Below are 17,798 nucleotides of genomic sequence, written 5' to 3'. Positions count from 1 at the left end.
GAAAATCAACATGAAACGCCTGCAGTCTGGCCACTAGGTCGTTGCCTGTAGCAAATAGGAATAGATTAAGGCACTAAGTACTAACTGACTATGTAACAGCCAAAGTGCTCCTTCGGCACCTCCTGAACATTCAAAAGTGGCATGAGAACTGGAATTTATCAACAGGGCACCTATGGTTAGTGGTGGCACTGAGAGCAAATTATGGGTAGTCCTTCTGTGGAGTCAGTTTTAAAGTTCTAAGCAATCTGTTTGCCTTTAAAAACTCAAAGATTTATATAAAATTAGCTTTTCTCTGTAAAAAATAATTTTTACTTTGTGGGTCTTCATGAATCTTTCACATTTGCTATCTGCTGGCCAGGCCTGCCTCCACCATTTGTCCACACTCAGCTTCTCGTAGGGATAGAACAAAAAAAAGGCTCTTTCTTTTCTCTTCTCTTCTCTAATGATTGACTTTTTAACTGAGAATCTTTATGCAGGTATCCATCCATCCATCTATGCGTGCATGCATCCATCCATCCACTATCAAGATGGCCAACAGAATTTTGTGGCATGTGGTAAGCACATTGGGGAAAAAGAGAAAGAACAAATTAAAGGAGCAACCCACACAGCATCCTGGATTCCAGCTCCATGTCATTCTTTTAGGGGCAGGGCATGATCCCATGCGTCTAGACAAGCAAGTGGACTGGACCACATCAACCTCGGTTCCAGAGCTACACTCGAAGTCCAGTGTGGAAGCTGCGGAGTGCATGGAACATGGCCATTCCCAATTGAGATGTGCTGTACGTATAAAATACTCTGGATTTCAAAGATTTAGTACCAGAAAGAATGTAGACTATCTCATTAATTAATTATATGCTGAAATAATATTTTGGCTATATTGGGCTAAATGAAATCTATGTTAAAAGTTACTATTATATGCGTCTCGCTTTTTAAAAAATGTGGCAACTCAAAAAATTTAAATTATTTATGTGACATATGCCATTTTTCTACCTGAGGAGGCTTCTCTAGATCTTCCTTTCATTAGAGAAAGGAGGCCCTGCTAAGAACTTTTTACTCTACGGAAGGAATCCTGGACTCTGCCTTAAGCTTTCTGACCCACCAGGACAGGATGGAGCATTAATGATTTCTCTGTATTACATTACAGAGATGTAATAAAGAGAATCTGGACGTGTCTTTTAAAGTCTACCGGTGACTGGGGCAACGACATCATTTATTACATGATTCTAATTAAACAGTTCATCTACCCTGAAATCTACTTTGGATCAGGATTTCTTATTTAAAAAAAAAAAGTTCCCAGCAGTCTGTGCCAGTGCTGAGTATCGAGAGTCTCGGCGGCTCTGTGGCCCTAACCCCGCTCCCTCCGCCAGCACCGTCATTAACTGCTCTCTTGGGAGGGGCTCCACCCATTCCTGCAGATGCCGATTCTGCTACCTCAATAAGTAAAACTAAACCCAGAAAAGGCTGTAGCTACCCCTTTCTTCATACCATCCTCTTGAATCTGCCCCTTCTCTGCCCATACTAAAGTGTATGCCCCTTCTTTTCTTTCCACCTCCCCTGTGTCCTTGTTCTCTGAGTCTTATCCCTTTTCTTTTTAGAGCCTATGGAAGTTCCCGGGCTAGGTAGGGGTTGAATCAGAGCTGCAGCTTCCAATCTACCTCACAGCAACACTGGATCCGAGCCACATCTGTGACCTACGGTTGCAGCCTGCGGCAACGCCAAATCCTTAATCTGCAGAACAAGGCCAGGGATCCAACCCCATTTCTCATAGATACTAGTAGGGTTCTTAACCCTGAGCCCCAAGAGGAACTCTTCCCCTTTTCTAATGTTTTCCATTAATGCTCTAATCTTTCCTTACTTTCTTGTTTTCCCTTCTCTCTCTCTCTCTCTCTTTTTTTTTTTTTCATTTTAGGGCGGCACTCGGGGCATATGGAGGTTCTTAGGCTAGGGGCTGAACTGGAGCTTCAGCTGCTGGCCACAGCCACAGCCACAGGAGCTTGGGATCCAAGCCTTGTCTGCGACCTATACCACAGCTGACAACAACGCTGGATCCTTAACCCACTGAGCAAAGCCAGGGACTGAACCTGAAACCTCATGGTTCCTAGTCAGACTGTTTCTGCTGCGCCAAGACAGGAACTCTGTTCTTCTCTATTTTAAAATTTTTGGAACTTTTCGGAATTGGAGTTTTTTTCCACACAGTTCAAAAAATTAAAAGGTTTAAGGGGTCCCCCCACCCCCCCAGCCCTGCCTCCCAGCTTCCTCCCTTTAGAAATCATTATCAGTTTCTCATGCCTCCCCCAGCACTATTCAGACATAGCCAAATAAATATAAATATTACAGATAAATGTTTTCTCTGTTCTGAAAATGAACCTTGCTTTATTGCAATTCATGATATATCTTGGAGAGCAATCCCTATCAGTACATGAAGCTTGAGTTTTTTATGGCTGTTTAATATTCTAGTCTATTATAAACCATAAATCCTCTTACCAGTCCCCAAATGATGCACATTTATGTGGTCTCCATTCTTCCTGATTATCAAAAATATGCCACAACAAAGAACTTGATACATGTATCATTATGCATGTATTTCAACACACCCAAAGGATAAATTCTCTTAAGTAGAATTGATGAGTCAAAGGGTGTATGTGTATAGATTTGACAGATTTTGCTGAGTTCATGTTCTTACCAGTAATATATGAAAGAGACTATGTCCCTGTATTTTTTCCAAGAGAGTTTTTAAAAGCACGAGAAAATCTTTGCCATTTTGAAGGTTAAGACATAATTTTTGATGTAGTTTTAATTTTCATTTCTCTTATGATCATGTGCGGGAGCATAATTTCATGTTTTATGAGTCATTTAGGGTTCCTTTTCTATGAGATGGCTTTCATGCCTTTGTGCGTTTTCCTTGTGGATTTGTGACCTTTTCACTCACTGTATATAATATTCATCATAGATTAGGCCTCTCCATCTCATAATGTGCTATTTCTCTGCAGATTTCAAGTTTCTTGGCTAGAGAACCAATTATCTTCTCCATGGAAGAAAAACTCTTTCTTAAACAGCAAATAGAGCTTCTCACTTTCACACAGTGCAGAGTCTCAAAATGGGCCCATCACCAACTTACCTGGACCTTAGGGCCTCCCCCAGACACTCTGGAGATGTAACTCATGATGTATTTGGCAGCCACTGTCTTTCCAGCACCACTTTCACCACTAAGGAAAGAAAGACAAAAATACCACCCATAAAATGGCTCATGACCAGCTCCCTTGTCTCTGAAAAGATTCTCCCCCAAACAAAACCAAAAACAGGGAGTTCCCTGGCGGCCTATCAGGTTAAGGATCTTGCGTTGTCACTGCTGTGACACAGGTTTGATCCCTGGCCCAGGAATTTCTGCATGCTGCGGGCACAGCCAAAAACAAAAAGAGAAATAGCCAGGAAGGACTTCAGTAAAAAATGCACAATACTGAGAAAGTTACATCACAACAGACTGGGTTACTTCCAGGACTGGTATGACCACTATTAATGGGGTTTGTGGGCCAGGCCCTCACAATTATCACTGCGTGTAGGAGAGACAGTGAAGCATTCTAAATGCCTGACAATAGGGGACACGATTAGGGACTTTACAGAACATCAGAAGGACACACTACACAGATTACAACTGACAGGAAGATTGTAAACATGGGCAGAAAAAGCACACAAAGTAATGTTAAGTGAAATATATCAGATTCAAATTATATGTAGAACGAAGTTTAAAAATTATAAAGAAAAAATACATGAAGAAAAAAAAAGAGTAGAATGCTCACAAAATATTAGTGGTTTTAGTAAAGGAAAAGATATCATGGTGGGGGGAAGGCTAGAACTCCCACAAAGTATTAGCAAAGGTTTTAGTAAAGGAAAAGATACTATAAGACACTTCTATTTTATTTTATTTATTTATTTATTTTGCTTTTTGGGGCTGCATCTGCGGCATATGGAGGTTCCCAGGCTAGGGGTCGAATTGGAGCTACATCTTCCAGCCTACACCACAGCTCATGGCAACGGCAGAACCTTAACCCACTGAGAAGGCCAGGGATTGAACCCACAACCTCATGGTTCTTAGTAGGATTCATTTCTGCTGTGCTCCAACAGGAACTCCAGGACACTTCTTCCAGTTCTTCTTTTTTTTTTTTTTTCAAACTTTTAGTAATCATATAATGAATGCTCTTCTATAATTATAAAAGAAAAAGTAGGCACTCTTAGGTTTCAAACCATGTGCTTGATGCAAGCAACTTTATTTTAGAAGTTCTAAAATTGAATGATGAGGTAACATTAATCACATCCTGAATAACAAAGACTACTTCCGTTTGGTGGCCTGACTGCATGGAGAAAGGCTTTTGTTCATACTGTGTAGTCAGATTTTCAAAATACCCATTTCTTCCTTCAAAATCCCCTTGAATTGATGACGACCTCAATTCAAAACATGCTTAAGTCAGTCAGATTTCTCATTTCTCTATCTTTGTCATACCATGATAAAATAAATTAGATGAGGGGAATCCTCATCATTTTAAAATAAGGGTGGGATTTAATATTAAAAAATTCAGGCCGTTGAGTTGACAGAACAATGTTTTTGTTTGCTATCAGTCATCAAGAACTTGGGGGTGCAGAACAAATATTCTTCTCTGAACACCCAACCTAATGAACTGTTGTCAATTCCTTAGGTAATCAAAAAGTCTTGCTTAGGGTCCAACCAAGCCAGATGGACTCCTAGCCCCAAAAGGAAACTGAAATAAATCTGCAAATAATTTAATATTTCAAAACGAAGATTAAAGCAGCCATCACAGCAAAATTCAGAACTCTGCTGAATTTTATGGAACTGTTATATGTTTAATTAGAGAGATTATGGGGAAGAATGAGGGAACCATACTCTGTGAGGACCTCTAAAAATCTAAATCCATTTATGCAACTCATTCACCATCCTAGTACTCAGCTCCTGACTTCCAGGTCACATGAAGAGGAAAAAGAAACTGCCATTTCATAAGATATGGAGGCAAGCAGAAAGCCAGTGAGTCACAGCATTTACAGAGGCCATGCTTACTGAGAGTCACAAATAGGCATAGGAAATATTTCAAGTCCATGAGGAAGTTATCTGTTCAAATGGTCCATGTAATCAGATGATTTATATGCTAGATCCAAGGTCAAAACATGCACTCTCCCTCACTGGAAGCATAGGTTTTGTCAACCATGAAACTCCATTTTATAATGTTGTAAATAAAACGAACATGCAAGCATACTGGAAAGCCAAAGAGTACAGTAGTAAAACCACCCAATATAATATTACACAGACATTCACTAAAAATAATTAGAAAACGATGTGGCAAGACAGAGACAATGCAGGAGTTCTGGTTGTGACTTAGAGGGTTACAAAACCAACTAGTGTCCCTGAGGATGCAGGTTCAATCCCTGCCTGTGGATCCAGTGGGTTGTGGATCTAGTGTTGCCAAAAGCTGCAGTTCAGGTCACAGATGTGGCTCAGATCCTGTGTAGCTGTGGCTGTGACACAGGATGGCAGCTATAGCTCAGATTTGACGCATAGTCTGGGAACTTCTTATGCCGTGGGTGTGGCCCTAAAAAAACAAAAACAAAAAAAACCCCAAAACAAAAACCATAAAGACAATGCAATAAAGGTTAAGTGGCAACATAAGCAGAAGATACTATACCTCTTAACGAGAATACAACTACATAAAAATAACATCTGGATAGGCACAGAAATGGAACAAAGGAAAAGAAATATTTCTGATTTGTTGGGGTCCTAAAATTTGGATGATTTGTAGTATTTTTTCATGGTGATTTGTTTCAATATTTAAATTTTTTTTTTTTTTTTTTTTTTTTTTTTGCTTTTTAGGGCCACAGCTGCGGCATATGGAGGTTCCCAGGCTAGATGTCTAATCGGAGCTGTAGCCACCGGCCTTCCGCCACAGCCACAGCCACTCGGGATCTGAGCTGTGTCTGCGATTTACACCACAGCTCACAGCAATGCCAGATCCTTAATCCACTGAGCAAGGCCAGAGATCGAACCCACAACCTCATGGTTCCTAGTTGGATTCGTTAACTACTGAGCCACGATGGGAACTCCTCAATATATAAATTTTTGAGAGAGGCAATTACCCACATAGTTCAGATTTTTAAAAACAGCATTTCCAGAAAAAGTGGGATCACAGATCACAATGATAATCACCAGTGATCAATTTCTTTAGATTATTATCTATAAGTAAACAACTTCTATATTTATAATTCCTTAGAGAACATTATGCATGTGTATGAGAAAGAGAAAAGGAAAAAAAAATGTCTCATTAAAAGTACTGAATAAAAGTATAATGATGCCCTCATTATGTCTCTGGTTAATAGCGTGAGGAGACACAAAATATCTGTCTTCTGTTGGAAGCAAAAAATAAATAAATAAATAAATAAATAAATAATGAAAACTAAACTCACTTCATAGATTAAAATATGCTCGCCAGGTCCAATAGGGTGTCACATTCTCAGTAACTGATATTTTCCAGAAGATTTAAAATACTTAGTTCTGGCTGAACATTGATCGAAACTTTCTTTTCTTGGTTTCAATTTACAGACGCTCAGAAAAAAATTTTATTGATCAGAGGCCGGTAATTTGCTCACAATATGGTACCAGAATGGAATGTTACCTAATTACTTGAAGCTTATAGTATATATAGAACTATAATTACAACGGCCCTTTCGGGATGGGGAACGTATTGTTGCTTCCCCTGCACTAAAACCCACGTTAAAAAGAACCTGAAGGTATCAAACAGATAATATACAGCACACCTGAAATTATTTGCTTTATATCCCACAGCAGTGAGAGCAATTTGTTTTGCTTATGGTTATGGCTGGCCTTTAACTGCCTCCACTTGACTTCTAGATGGACCAAAAAATACTCCAGAAGTGCATGTGCCTTAAAATTAGAAAAATGGTCCAGTGGTCCCTAAATCAAGCAGCCTATCAGAATACTCAATGTACTTACAAAATATCCACATCTGGGCCTGTCTTCAGACTCCCCGAATCCTAGTCCCCAAGGACAGGCCTAGAACTAAGGATTTGTAACAAACTCCCTAGTTCTTATATAACTGGCTGGGAGCCAGCTAAGCAAATTTAAAACAAAGTCAAGACCGACTTCATAGGAAACATCAATTCAAATAGGAAATAAGATAGTGTTTCTGTGTATATTCTCTATACAAATGGAAACATATGCTAACATTTCAAAGAAATGGAAAGAATGTTGTGGGGAGGAGCTATTCACAATGATACATTAATAACTGGATTCAAGGACTATATGTTTTTCTTGGTCTGAAGGTTATTCCTCACTTAAAAATCCCTAGTGTTTTCAACTTTATAAATCAACTCTACTTCAATAAAATATTTGAAAATGCAAAAAAAAAAAAAAATCCATACTCTCTTCAATTCACTCCAACTAATTTTAGAAAATATAAAAATATCTGAGGTCGTATCTGGGGGGATATCCCTCCATAGAATAAATAGTTAACCATTCCTACTGTTGCAAGATTCACCAACCTACTCCTATCTCCCCCTTGCTAGTCTCAAAATCTCTCTACTGGTCCTTATGACAATAATTGTTGTTTCCTTATAAATGTTTGAGTTGATGTAACTAAAGTCGCTTTGCCAACTACAAATTTATTTGCACTTTAGAAAGGATAAAAATTTTAAACACAAATTGTATGTGCATTTGTTTGCCCAACATGCACTCAGTGCCTCTATGTGCCAAGGGCTAGGCCTAAGGCTGGGACCAGATGCGTGTCCTGCCCCATGGGGAGGGCAAGTACACAGAAGCTGTGATAACACTTTGACTACTGTTGTAGGGATTTTTTTTTTTTTTTTGGTCTTTTTAGGACTGTACTGGAGGCACATGGAGGTTCCCAGGCTGGGGGAACTAGTCTTACTCCCATTATTTGATGAAAAAGGCAAAGCAACTTGCTCAGCGACACAGAGCTAGTGAGGGGCATTGCTAGGAGAGGTCTGGGGATAGTCTAAATCAGGAGCCAGGGCTACACTGCTTCAGATGAGGGTATACATTTAGATGGCCAACTAAAATCAACATGTTTCCTATAGCAATTCCATGAATGGTACAGTCCATAGTATAACTTGCAGTTACTCCTGAATCTTTACTGATACACACCCCAGTAAGTAAGGCTTCGACTAAAAACGTTTATTATCTCACACACAGTTGGAACTCACAAATAATAGTCTGTATCACTGTGATCGCAAGACGAGATGTGATTGGGAAGGAGAAACACATTAAAGAAGATGCTGGACAGCCTTCGCCAAAAACTTAATTCACGTCCCCCTTCCTGGCAGCCCTGCTGGATCTGGGAAAGAAATAGGTTTGAAGTGAAGCATCTCTGTTGCCTATCTGAAGGGTTCCAGAGCTGGAGAGAAAGGGGTGATCTGTCAGAGCTGGTAGTGACATGAAAAATGAAGCCTCAAGTACATGCAATGGCCAAATCTATAAAATACAAAATCAAAGAGACATGCCAAAACCACTGAGTAAATGGTGGATATCCACTACTATAATGAGGAAAGTGTGAATAAGACAAAGAACTATTATTTCTTCCAAACCAATCAGTATTATCAAACAGACAAAATTTTCATCTATGGTCTACCAAGAAAATGGCTCCAGGGCAACGCTCATCATGGCCCAGCCTGATGCAATGAAAAGAACCCAAGGTTTAGCCTGAAGACTAAGTTTGAGCCCCAGCTCAGCCACTTGTTAGCTCTGCAATTCCTTTTACTGTTAGTACAAGATATTTAGCATCCCTCCTTAACAGTTAAGAACAAATTTTTACATGTATTTCCTTACTCAACAGCTTTCCCTATATTCCTTTAAGGTATTCATCCCCATTTTACAGATGAAGTGACTGAGGCTTGCAGAGGTCACACACTTCAGACAGAATAACAAGTCTACCCTGTGACTCAACCCCAGATATCTTTCCACTGCACCACATGACAGTGGGTGGTAATGGATTATTAACCAGACAAACTGACACCTGCTGGCTCAAAGCAGCAGAGAAAAATGGACTGAGTGTAATGGTGGCGCCAGGCAGCCTGGGCATGAAGCATGTCTTTGCCACATTTCAAGTGTGAGATGTCTACCATGTTCCATTACCTCTGAGACTTGTTTCCTGATCTGCAAAGAGGAGGAGTAGTAATATCTGGTTTACTAGGCTGTAAATGATACAAGTAAAAGATGCTGAGACACAAAGCAAGTAACCAAAAAGGGGTTACTATTATGACTACATATTTTCTTAAATTTCTTTTTAGAGCTGCGCTTGCAGCATATGAAAGTTCCTGGGCTAGGGGTCAAATCGGAGCTGTAGCTGCCAATCACAGCCACAGCGACAAGGGATCTCAGCTGCATCTGTGACCTACCACATAGCTTGTGATAATGCAGGATCCTTAACCCACTGAGTGAGGCCAGGGATCAAACCCACATTCTCATGGACACTATCTCAGGTTCTTAACCTGTTGAGCCACAACAAGGATACCTGATTATGGATAATATAAAAATTAGATAATGAGTCAGACTTCCTGAATAACACTCTTTGATGCAGCCTGCTAAGTAAGATTTGCAGCAACCTTGGTATAAGAGGGTAGATTTGAAACCCTGCTCTTCAAATCCACAGCCAGGCAGCAGATGTCAGGAGACCTCACAGTAAGGGGTATGAGGTGACTGGGCTTCTCAAAGCTGGGCAAGAGGGACAGAGAGCCTCAAAGGATGCTGGTGCTGGGATAAACAAGAAATGGGGGGACCAAGAGAAATAGAAGAGTTCCACTGCTATAATAAAAGGCTCCTGAAATACCTCAAAGACAAGAAGAGAGCTTGGGAACCCACAAGACACTTGAAGGTGCCAAGGCAGAAAGCAGAGATGAGGCACAAGCCAAATACTAGAAGTGATCTGATTTCCCACACTGTTTAATCTTTAATCTTTACTCCTGCAAATTTTAGGAATTCCAAATCCAAGATGTCTCTTGGGATGGATAGCTCAGAAATCTTCACTCCTATGGCGACAACTATCTCCTTACCCTCTATGAAAATTCTCATGTTCAACTGGTTACCAAATTCTACTGATGCACCTTCCAAAGATCTCTCGTGTCTTCTTTATTCCTTAAAAAGTATTTATTTGGCACATATTGATACCAAGACTGCAAATTGGTGTTGGATCCATTAAAGGCAAAATACCCTACCCTCCCGGAAAATAACCGCTTAAGAATACTTCAAGCAAAAAAGTAAAAAAAAGAAAAAAAGAAAAAGAAAAAAAAAAAGAAAAACTGCACCAAATGTCATGCTTTCAATTGACATCACATTAAAAAAAGAAAAGAAAAAAAAAAAAAAAAAGAAAAAAGGCTAGAACAGCAAGAGCTGAGGCAGGCTTAAAGTGATAAAATTCATTTCTGATGGTGGTGGAAATAAATGTTCACCAAGATCCTGTCTCCACAGGGGTCAACTGTCAAAGGCTGCCGTATGCCTCTGGCCTCAATGCCAAGGTCTGGTCTGAGGACACAGAAATGGTAGAGAATTATGTGGGGGGTTTTCTCCCCAAGTAAACAGACAACTGAGTTTACCATCTCCAGGTGGTGGAGGGGGCATGACATGACGCCATGAGCCATGAGGGGGCCTTAGCCCCTAGGCTCTTCCCTCTGCTCTGAATCCAGCCCACTAATGGTAATCTGGCAACACTCAGGGACAGTGTTCTAGAGAAATAATCACCCCACTAGTCTATAGGCAGAAATCTCCTTACAAAATCATGACCTGGGGTTTAACTCACATTCACCTGTGAGTCTGGTTGGCCAGTCAGTCTACCTGAGGCTGCTCAACTCCAGCCAAACCAAGTCAAAACTCAGGACCAGCAAGTAATCTATGACACAGGAGGCAAGAATTTACAATGAAGAAATGAGGGTCTCTTCAAAAAGTGGTGCTGGGAAAACTGGGCAGCTATATGTAAAAGATTAGATTAGAACATTCATTAACATCATGTACAAAATAAACTCAAAATGGATTAAAGCCCTAAATTTAACATCAGATACTATAAAGCTCCTGAAAGGAAACACAGGCAGAACATCTTTGATATAAATTGGAGCATTATTTTTTTGGATCCATCTCCTAAAGCAAAGGAAACAAGAGCAAAAATAAATAAGTGGGACATAATTAAACTTAAAAGCTTTTCTACAGTGAAAGAAACAATTGACTAAATGAAAGAACCTACTGAATGAGAGAAAATATTTGCAAATGATATGACCCATAAGGGGTTAACAGCCAACATATATAAACAGCTCCTACAACTCAATGTCAAAAAAACCCCAAACAACCTGATGAAAAAATGGGCAGCAGAAGAAATGAACAGACATTTTTTCCAAAGAGAAAATGCAGGTGGCCAACAGGTACATGAAAAGATGCTCAAAACTGCTAATCATCAGGGAAATGCACATCAAAATCATGATCAGCTATCACCTCACAACTTCAGAATGGCCACTGTCAAAAAGAACACAAGTAACTAATGTTGGTGAGGATGTGGAGAAAAAGGAACTCTTGTACACTTTTGGCAGGAATGTAAATTGGTGCAGCCACTGTGGAAAACAGTACAGAGGTTTTTCAAGAACTAAAAATAGAATTACCATGTGACCCAGCAATATTCCACTCCTGGGTATGTATCTGACCAAAACAAAACAAAACAAAAACACTAATTTGAAGAGATATACATATGCCAATATTCAAAGCGGCATCATCTACACTGGCCAAGATATGGATGCAAACCTAAGTGTCTATCAACGGGTGAATGGATAATGAAGATGTGATTTATATACTCAGCCATAGAAAAGAAACAACACAGGGAATAGAGCCAATGTTGCATAATAACTATAAAGGGAGTATAATCATTATATTGCGTACATGTAACATATAATAATACTGTACATCAACTATACTTCAGTTAAAAAAAAAAAAAAAAAGCTCAGAGCCAAGGCTTGGATGAAGGTCTGTACTTGAGAAAGCAGACTGTCTTCCTTGATTTCTTTCTTTTTAAATTCAATTTGCTACACTGCTTTCTATCTGGAAATAGCTGCCTGTCCTTCTTGTCACTGTTATCTACTTCTTTAGAAAATATGAGTAAGACTGGAAGGCAACTGATAATATTGCTTCCATGTGCTGCATTATCCCATCTAAGAGTATGCATTTTGTGGAGAGCATTCTGTAAAGTACAGAAATATCAAATCACTATGTTGTGTCCCAGGAACTAACATAGTGCTGTAGGTCAATGAGACTTCAATTTAAAAAAAAAACAGGAGTTCCTGTCGTGGCACAGTGGTTAACGAATCCGACTAGGAAACATGAGGTTGCGGGTTCAGTCCGTGCCCTTGCTCAGTGGGTTAACGATCTGGTGTTGCCGTGAGCTGTGGTGTAGGTTGCAGACTCGGCTTGGATCCCGAGTTGCTGTGGCTCTGGCATAGGCCGGTGGCTACAGCTCCGACTCGACCCCTAGACTGGGAACCTCCATATGCCGAGGGAGTGGCCCAAGAAATAGCAAAAAAAAAAAAAAAAAAAAAAAAAAAAAAAACCACAAAAATTTTTGATCACATTAATATAATTTTCTTTTAAAATACTTCTTTGCTACAAATGTATTTGATTTTCATTTCAGTTTCTTCTACATCATGATTTAAAATGCATGAAATGTTAAACTCTCTAAAGCTAAATGGCTTTAAACAAAAAATATTTATATACAGATATAATTTAATGAAATGTTTGATAAATCAGATATAAAAACAAAACAAACTTAGGAGTTCCTGTTGTGGCTCAGCAGGTTAAGAACCTAACTAATGTCCGTGAGGATGTGGGTTTGGTCTCTGGCCTTGCTCAGTGGGTTAAGGATCCGGTGTCGGTGTGAGCCGAGGTGTAGGTCACAGACGTGGCCCAGATCCCACATTACTGTGGCTTTGGCGTAGGCTGGCAGCTGCAGCTCTGATTCGACCCCTAGCCTGGGAACTACCATATGCTGCAGGTGCAGCCCTAAAAAACACCCAACCAAAACAAATCTAATGATTTATTTTAAAATAAATTCAAAAATAAAGCGTATGCATTTCATCATGTAGATAAAGGTCACATACCAGAGAAGTCAGGTGAAGGTCTAAATGAACACCAGCGGGATGAGGTCATCATTAATTTTTTATTTCCGGATTAATAAATGACACGAAAAATTCCTAGTCTCTCTAGCTATGGCAGAAGCCCTCAGCACAAGAAGCAGCCTTCTCTTCTAGCCCCCAGGAAAATCAGTTTTGTTTGTTTTCTGTTCACATGTGCTTTGGGCAGGCAGCATTGGACTCGCCCGAGCTGAACAATCACCCAGCTCTCCCACGTCAGTAGCTGCAAACATGGGCCCCTCTACCCAGAACAGCGTTTCCCTGCCTTCCATTCCCTCGAGTGGTATTGGGAAGAAAGAGTTCCCAAACCCTCAAGCCAGAGAGACCTCAGAAGTCACATGGGCAATCAGGTGGCTCACAAATGAAGAAAGTGAAGTCCAGACAAGTGTCCCGTTTGCTGGCCAGCATCACAGGGCTGGTGAGAAGGAAGCATGGCAGGCCAGAGATAGCAAACCTCCTTTCTCAAAACAGACAAACCACAGCTCTCAGGTAGTAAAGAATTAACACAAAGAGAGGTTGGGCTTTTGTCTCTGACATTGGGAGGTAATCTTTAGGGTCCTGGAATATTTTGCCTGATAGGAGAGTCTCTGTTTGTCTGGGGCCTTTGGGAATAGGACAGTGATATATGATAAGAGCTTGGGAAAGCAGCATCTAAGTTCTGACTCCTGGAGGAAATGGAGACTGTAGATATTAGCCTGAATCTTCAAAAGGAGCTAGAGACCACAGTTCAGACATGCAGGCAGGATGTGATTGAGACCAATTAAAACTCTGGACACCAGGAGTTCCCTGGTGGCTCAGTGGGTTAAGGATCTGGCATCACTGCTGTGGCTCAGATTGCTGTTGTGGCAGAGATTCAATCCCTTTCCTGGCCTAGGAACTTCCACAGGTGCATAAAAAAAAGAAGCAGCAGCAGCAAGCAAACAAAGGCTCAGGTGAACTAATAATAGCATTGCCAGCTCACACTCACTCCCACACCATAAACAGAAGGAGATAACACCGTCCATGACTTCACAGGGAGAAGATACACGAAAGCTTCACATCTGAAACCCTCCCAGACCTTGCCTTTGTGCCTCTACTTTTTCTTAGTTTTGCTTTGTATCCTTTTGTTCTAACAGAACTGTAACTACAAGTACACGCTTTCAGGAGTTTTGTGAGCCGTTCCAATAAATGAGTGAAACTGAGGGGGTGGTAGGAACCTCTGAGCTGGGGTGTGAAGTGAGGGCAGTCTTGTGAAGCACTGTGCCCACATGTGTGATGTCTGGCCTAACTCTGGGTGGTGAGTGTCAGAAGTCAAAGCAGCTCCCTATTCTGCCACCTCCTATTTTAAAGCACAGATGTTGCAATAGAAATCCTTTGCCACCTGAACAGCTAGAAAGGAGGATTCTAGAAGTGGGCACATGTCCCACTTTGGGGCGTGTGTATCCTGTGGGGACAGATTGAGGGGAAATGAGGGAGGAAGAGAAGGTGGCTGGGAATGACCAAAGCAGCTTCCAGATTGGCAAAGCTCATGCAAAGACCATTCCCTCCCTTTTCATCTCACTAGGGGCCCGGAAAGAGAAAGGATAGAAAATATATTAGAAAACACATTCTATACTCTCTCATTTGATTGAAGTCAAGAAAATGCTTCCCACCTCTCTATTGGCTAGCGACCTCCACTTAGGGTCAGACTGAAGCATTTCCAATTACACAGCCAAACTCATCAACGCCCTAGTGTTTCTTCCAAAGGTTTTAACCTGCATCGAATTAAGTATTGAGATCTAACTTCCAATTTCCAGAAAATTGAAGGAATTAGAGTAATGAGACAGGGAGGAAGCATCCAGACCAATGTAAAAGGTATCTATAGGAAAACCAGGTTGGTCTCTTGCCAAGTCAGTGGGGAAAATAAATGGGAAGGGGGTGATCATAGAATTAAAAAAAAAAAAAAAAAAAGGCATAACCAAGTGCAGCCAGTGTTCACTGATTTGCATAAACTGGCAAGAAAGGACATGTTTGCAACAATTAGAGAAATGTGAGAGTATACTCCTTATTTTTAAATGATATTAAATTATTATTAACAATTTGCTTGTGACAATGGTCTGGGGGCTAAGTAAGAATATGTTTTTATTTTCTAGAGTTGCATATGGAAATATTTAGAGGTAAATTGCCATAGGTAAACATCTTGAAATGTTTCAGTGACCTTCTTTATAGTTTATAATTTGGAGCCATGCAAAGAGTTGAAATAATTATAAAAACAAAATGAAAATTTAAACCCTAAAAACCAAAATGAAATAAATGAATCTAACTGTAGGTAAAAGTGGCATATTAACAACACGGAAGAGAATTATTATTATTATTATTATTATTATTATTTGTCTTTTTGCCTTTTCTAGGGCCGCTCCCGAGGCATATGGAGGTTTCCAGACTAGGGGTCCAACTGGAGCTACAGCTGCCAGCCTCCCCCACAGCCACAGCAATGTCAGATCCAAGCTGCGTCTACAACCTACACCACAGCTCACAGCAATGCTGGATCCTTAACCCACTGATTGAGGCCAGGGATGGAACCCGCAACCTCATGGCTCCAAGTGGGATTCATTTCCGCTGCACCACGAGGGGAACTCCCCCAACAACAAAAGTTTTAAAGTGAATTCAGTATTGCTATAAATAATGGAGGTGCTGTTATCTTAACACATTAACAAAATTACATATTTGCTTTATCCCGTTACATATAACATATATTATTATGCATATACACAGAACAGAGCAAATAACTGAATTAATGTCATTAGGAACCAAAGTTTTCAGCCTAAGGGAAATGGGATACTAATGTAAAAACTAAAGATGTAAAAAGCCCATAATCTTAAAAATGAGCTGGACATTATCAGTATGAACTTATGTTTCATTTTTTTCTCAGAAAGTTCATATGCCTTGCCTTTGTCCTTTGTAGACACAGGAAGCATTGTTAACACACAGTAGTGAACACTCTTGGTGACTAATTGATGGTCTCTAAATATTGTTTCACATTAAAAGGAACCAGGGCTTTTTGAAGACCTAGCCGATTCCAGAGCTTGGCAGAAAATGTACAAGATGAGGCTGGGAGTTCCCGTCGTGGCCTAGTGGTTAACGAATCCGACTAGGAACCATGAGGTTGAGGGTTCGGTCCCTGCCCTTGCTCAGTGGGTTAAGGATCCGGCGTTGCCGTGAGCTGTGGTGTAGGTCGCAGACGTGGCTCGGATCCTGCGTTGCTGTGGCTCTGGTGTAGGCTGGTGGCTGCAGCTCCGATTCAACCCCTAGCCTGGGAACCTCCATATGCCGCGGGAGCGGCCCAAGAAATAGCAAAAAGACAAAACAAACAAACAAACAAACAAGAAAAAAACCAAGATGAGGCTGGACCATCTTAAACAAGGAAACTATCAAAGACTAACAGAGGTGTGTCAAAGGGACAAAGGACCCGATCAGTACAAAAGTCTCTCACTGGCCAAATGTGAGCCTAAAAGAAAAACTGCAATGTAGTTGAACAGGTAAAAGTATTTAAAATCCACTAATGCAGAATGATGTTGAAAAACATCTTACTTTGGGAAACTGCAGGGGCATCAACTCATTGCTTTGACAACTAGTAAAAAGGAGTTCCCGCTGTGGCTCGATGGGTTAAGGACCCCAGGTAGTCTATGTGAGGATGCAAGTTCGATCCCTGGCCTTGCTCAGTGGGTTACAGATCTGGCACTGCCACAAGCTGTGGCCTAGGCAGCAGATGTGGCTCAGATTCAGTGTTGCTGTAGGCTGTAACTGCAGTTCCAATTTGATTCCTTGCCTAGGAACTTCCATATGTTGCAGGTACAGCCATTAAAAAAAAAGAAAAAGAAAATGAGTAAATAAAGACAAAAAATCAAGCTTCTTATCCACTTTCCCATATAGCTTGTACTTTAAAGTAAACAAATGAAAGAATTCCAATTAATAAACCAATATAGAAGGAATAATCGAATTAGAAAATAAATATTTTTCATCCATCAATTAAATGATAATCATGAAACAAGAATTTATAATGGATGGACCCGCTGGTATTCTGAACATCACACAAAGACAGACCACCGGGTATTAAGTGCACAGAATCAACGATGGGGCATTTTTGCCAAAAAATTGAATCCAGACCTGATAAAGCTTTTAGATCTAGCTGCAATTTGTAGGAAGACAGGACAGCGCAATGACATGGTATACAATTAGCTAATCACAGACTGCAGAAAATTCTACAGGACAAACCTTTTAAATGCCAAGAAAACAAGAATAAGAGAACTGTCAACAATTAAGAGACTTGCGAGACACACAACCAAGTACAAAGTGTGAGCTTTGTTTAGAAGCTAAATAAAAACAAATGAACTATAAAAAGGAATTTATGACTCAGTCATAGAATTGGAATACTGATAACATTAGATGAGGTTGAAAGAATTATTCATTTTTCCAGATGTGATAAGAATGGTCTTTTAGAGGTACATGCCAAATGAAATGACCTTTTTTTTTCCCCCTGTCTTTTTAGGGCTGCAACATGGCATATGGAGGTTCCCAGGCTAGGGGTCAAAATGGAGCTACAGCTGCTGGCCTACGCCATAGCCACAGCAATGCCAGATCCGAAA

General features: G+C 40.4%; 1 protein-coding gene across 2 annotated transcripts in view; it reads right to left on the bottom strand.

Moving 5' to 3' along the window:
- MYO1E (myosin IE) overlaps positions 1-17,798 on the bottom strand; it is a 224,461-nt gene that overhangs the window by 96,107 nt on the left and 110,556 nt on the right. For both annotated transcript variants that reach the window (XM_003353343.5, XM_021073512.1), the window contains exon 5: positions 3,119-3,206. In XM_003353343.5, coding sequence (XP_003353391.2) covers positions 3,119-3,206 — 88 coding nt within the window. The remainder of the gene's footprint in view (positions 1-3,118; positions 3,207-17,798) is intronic.

Source organism: Sus scrofa, chromosome 1 (genome assembly GCF_000003025.6).
Source record: "Sus scrofa isolate TJ Tabasco breed Duroc chromosome 1, Sscrofa11.1, whole genome shotgun sequence".
Classification (NCBI taxonomy): domain Eukaryota; kingdom Metazoa; phylum Chordata; class Mammalia; order Artiodactyla; family Suidae; genus Sus; species Sus scrofa.
This window is presented reverse-complemented; position numbering and strand designations above follow the sequence as displayed.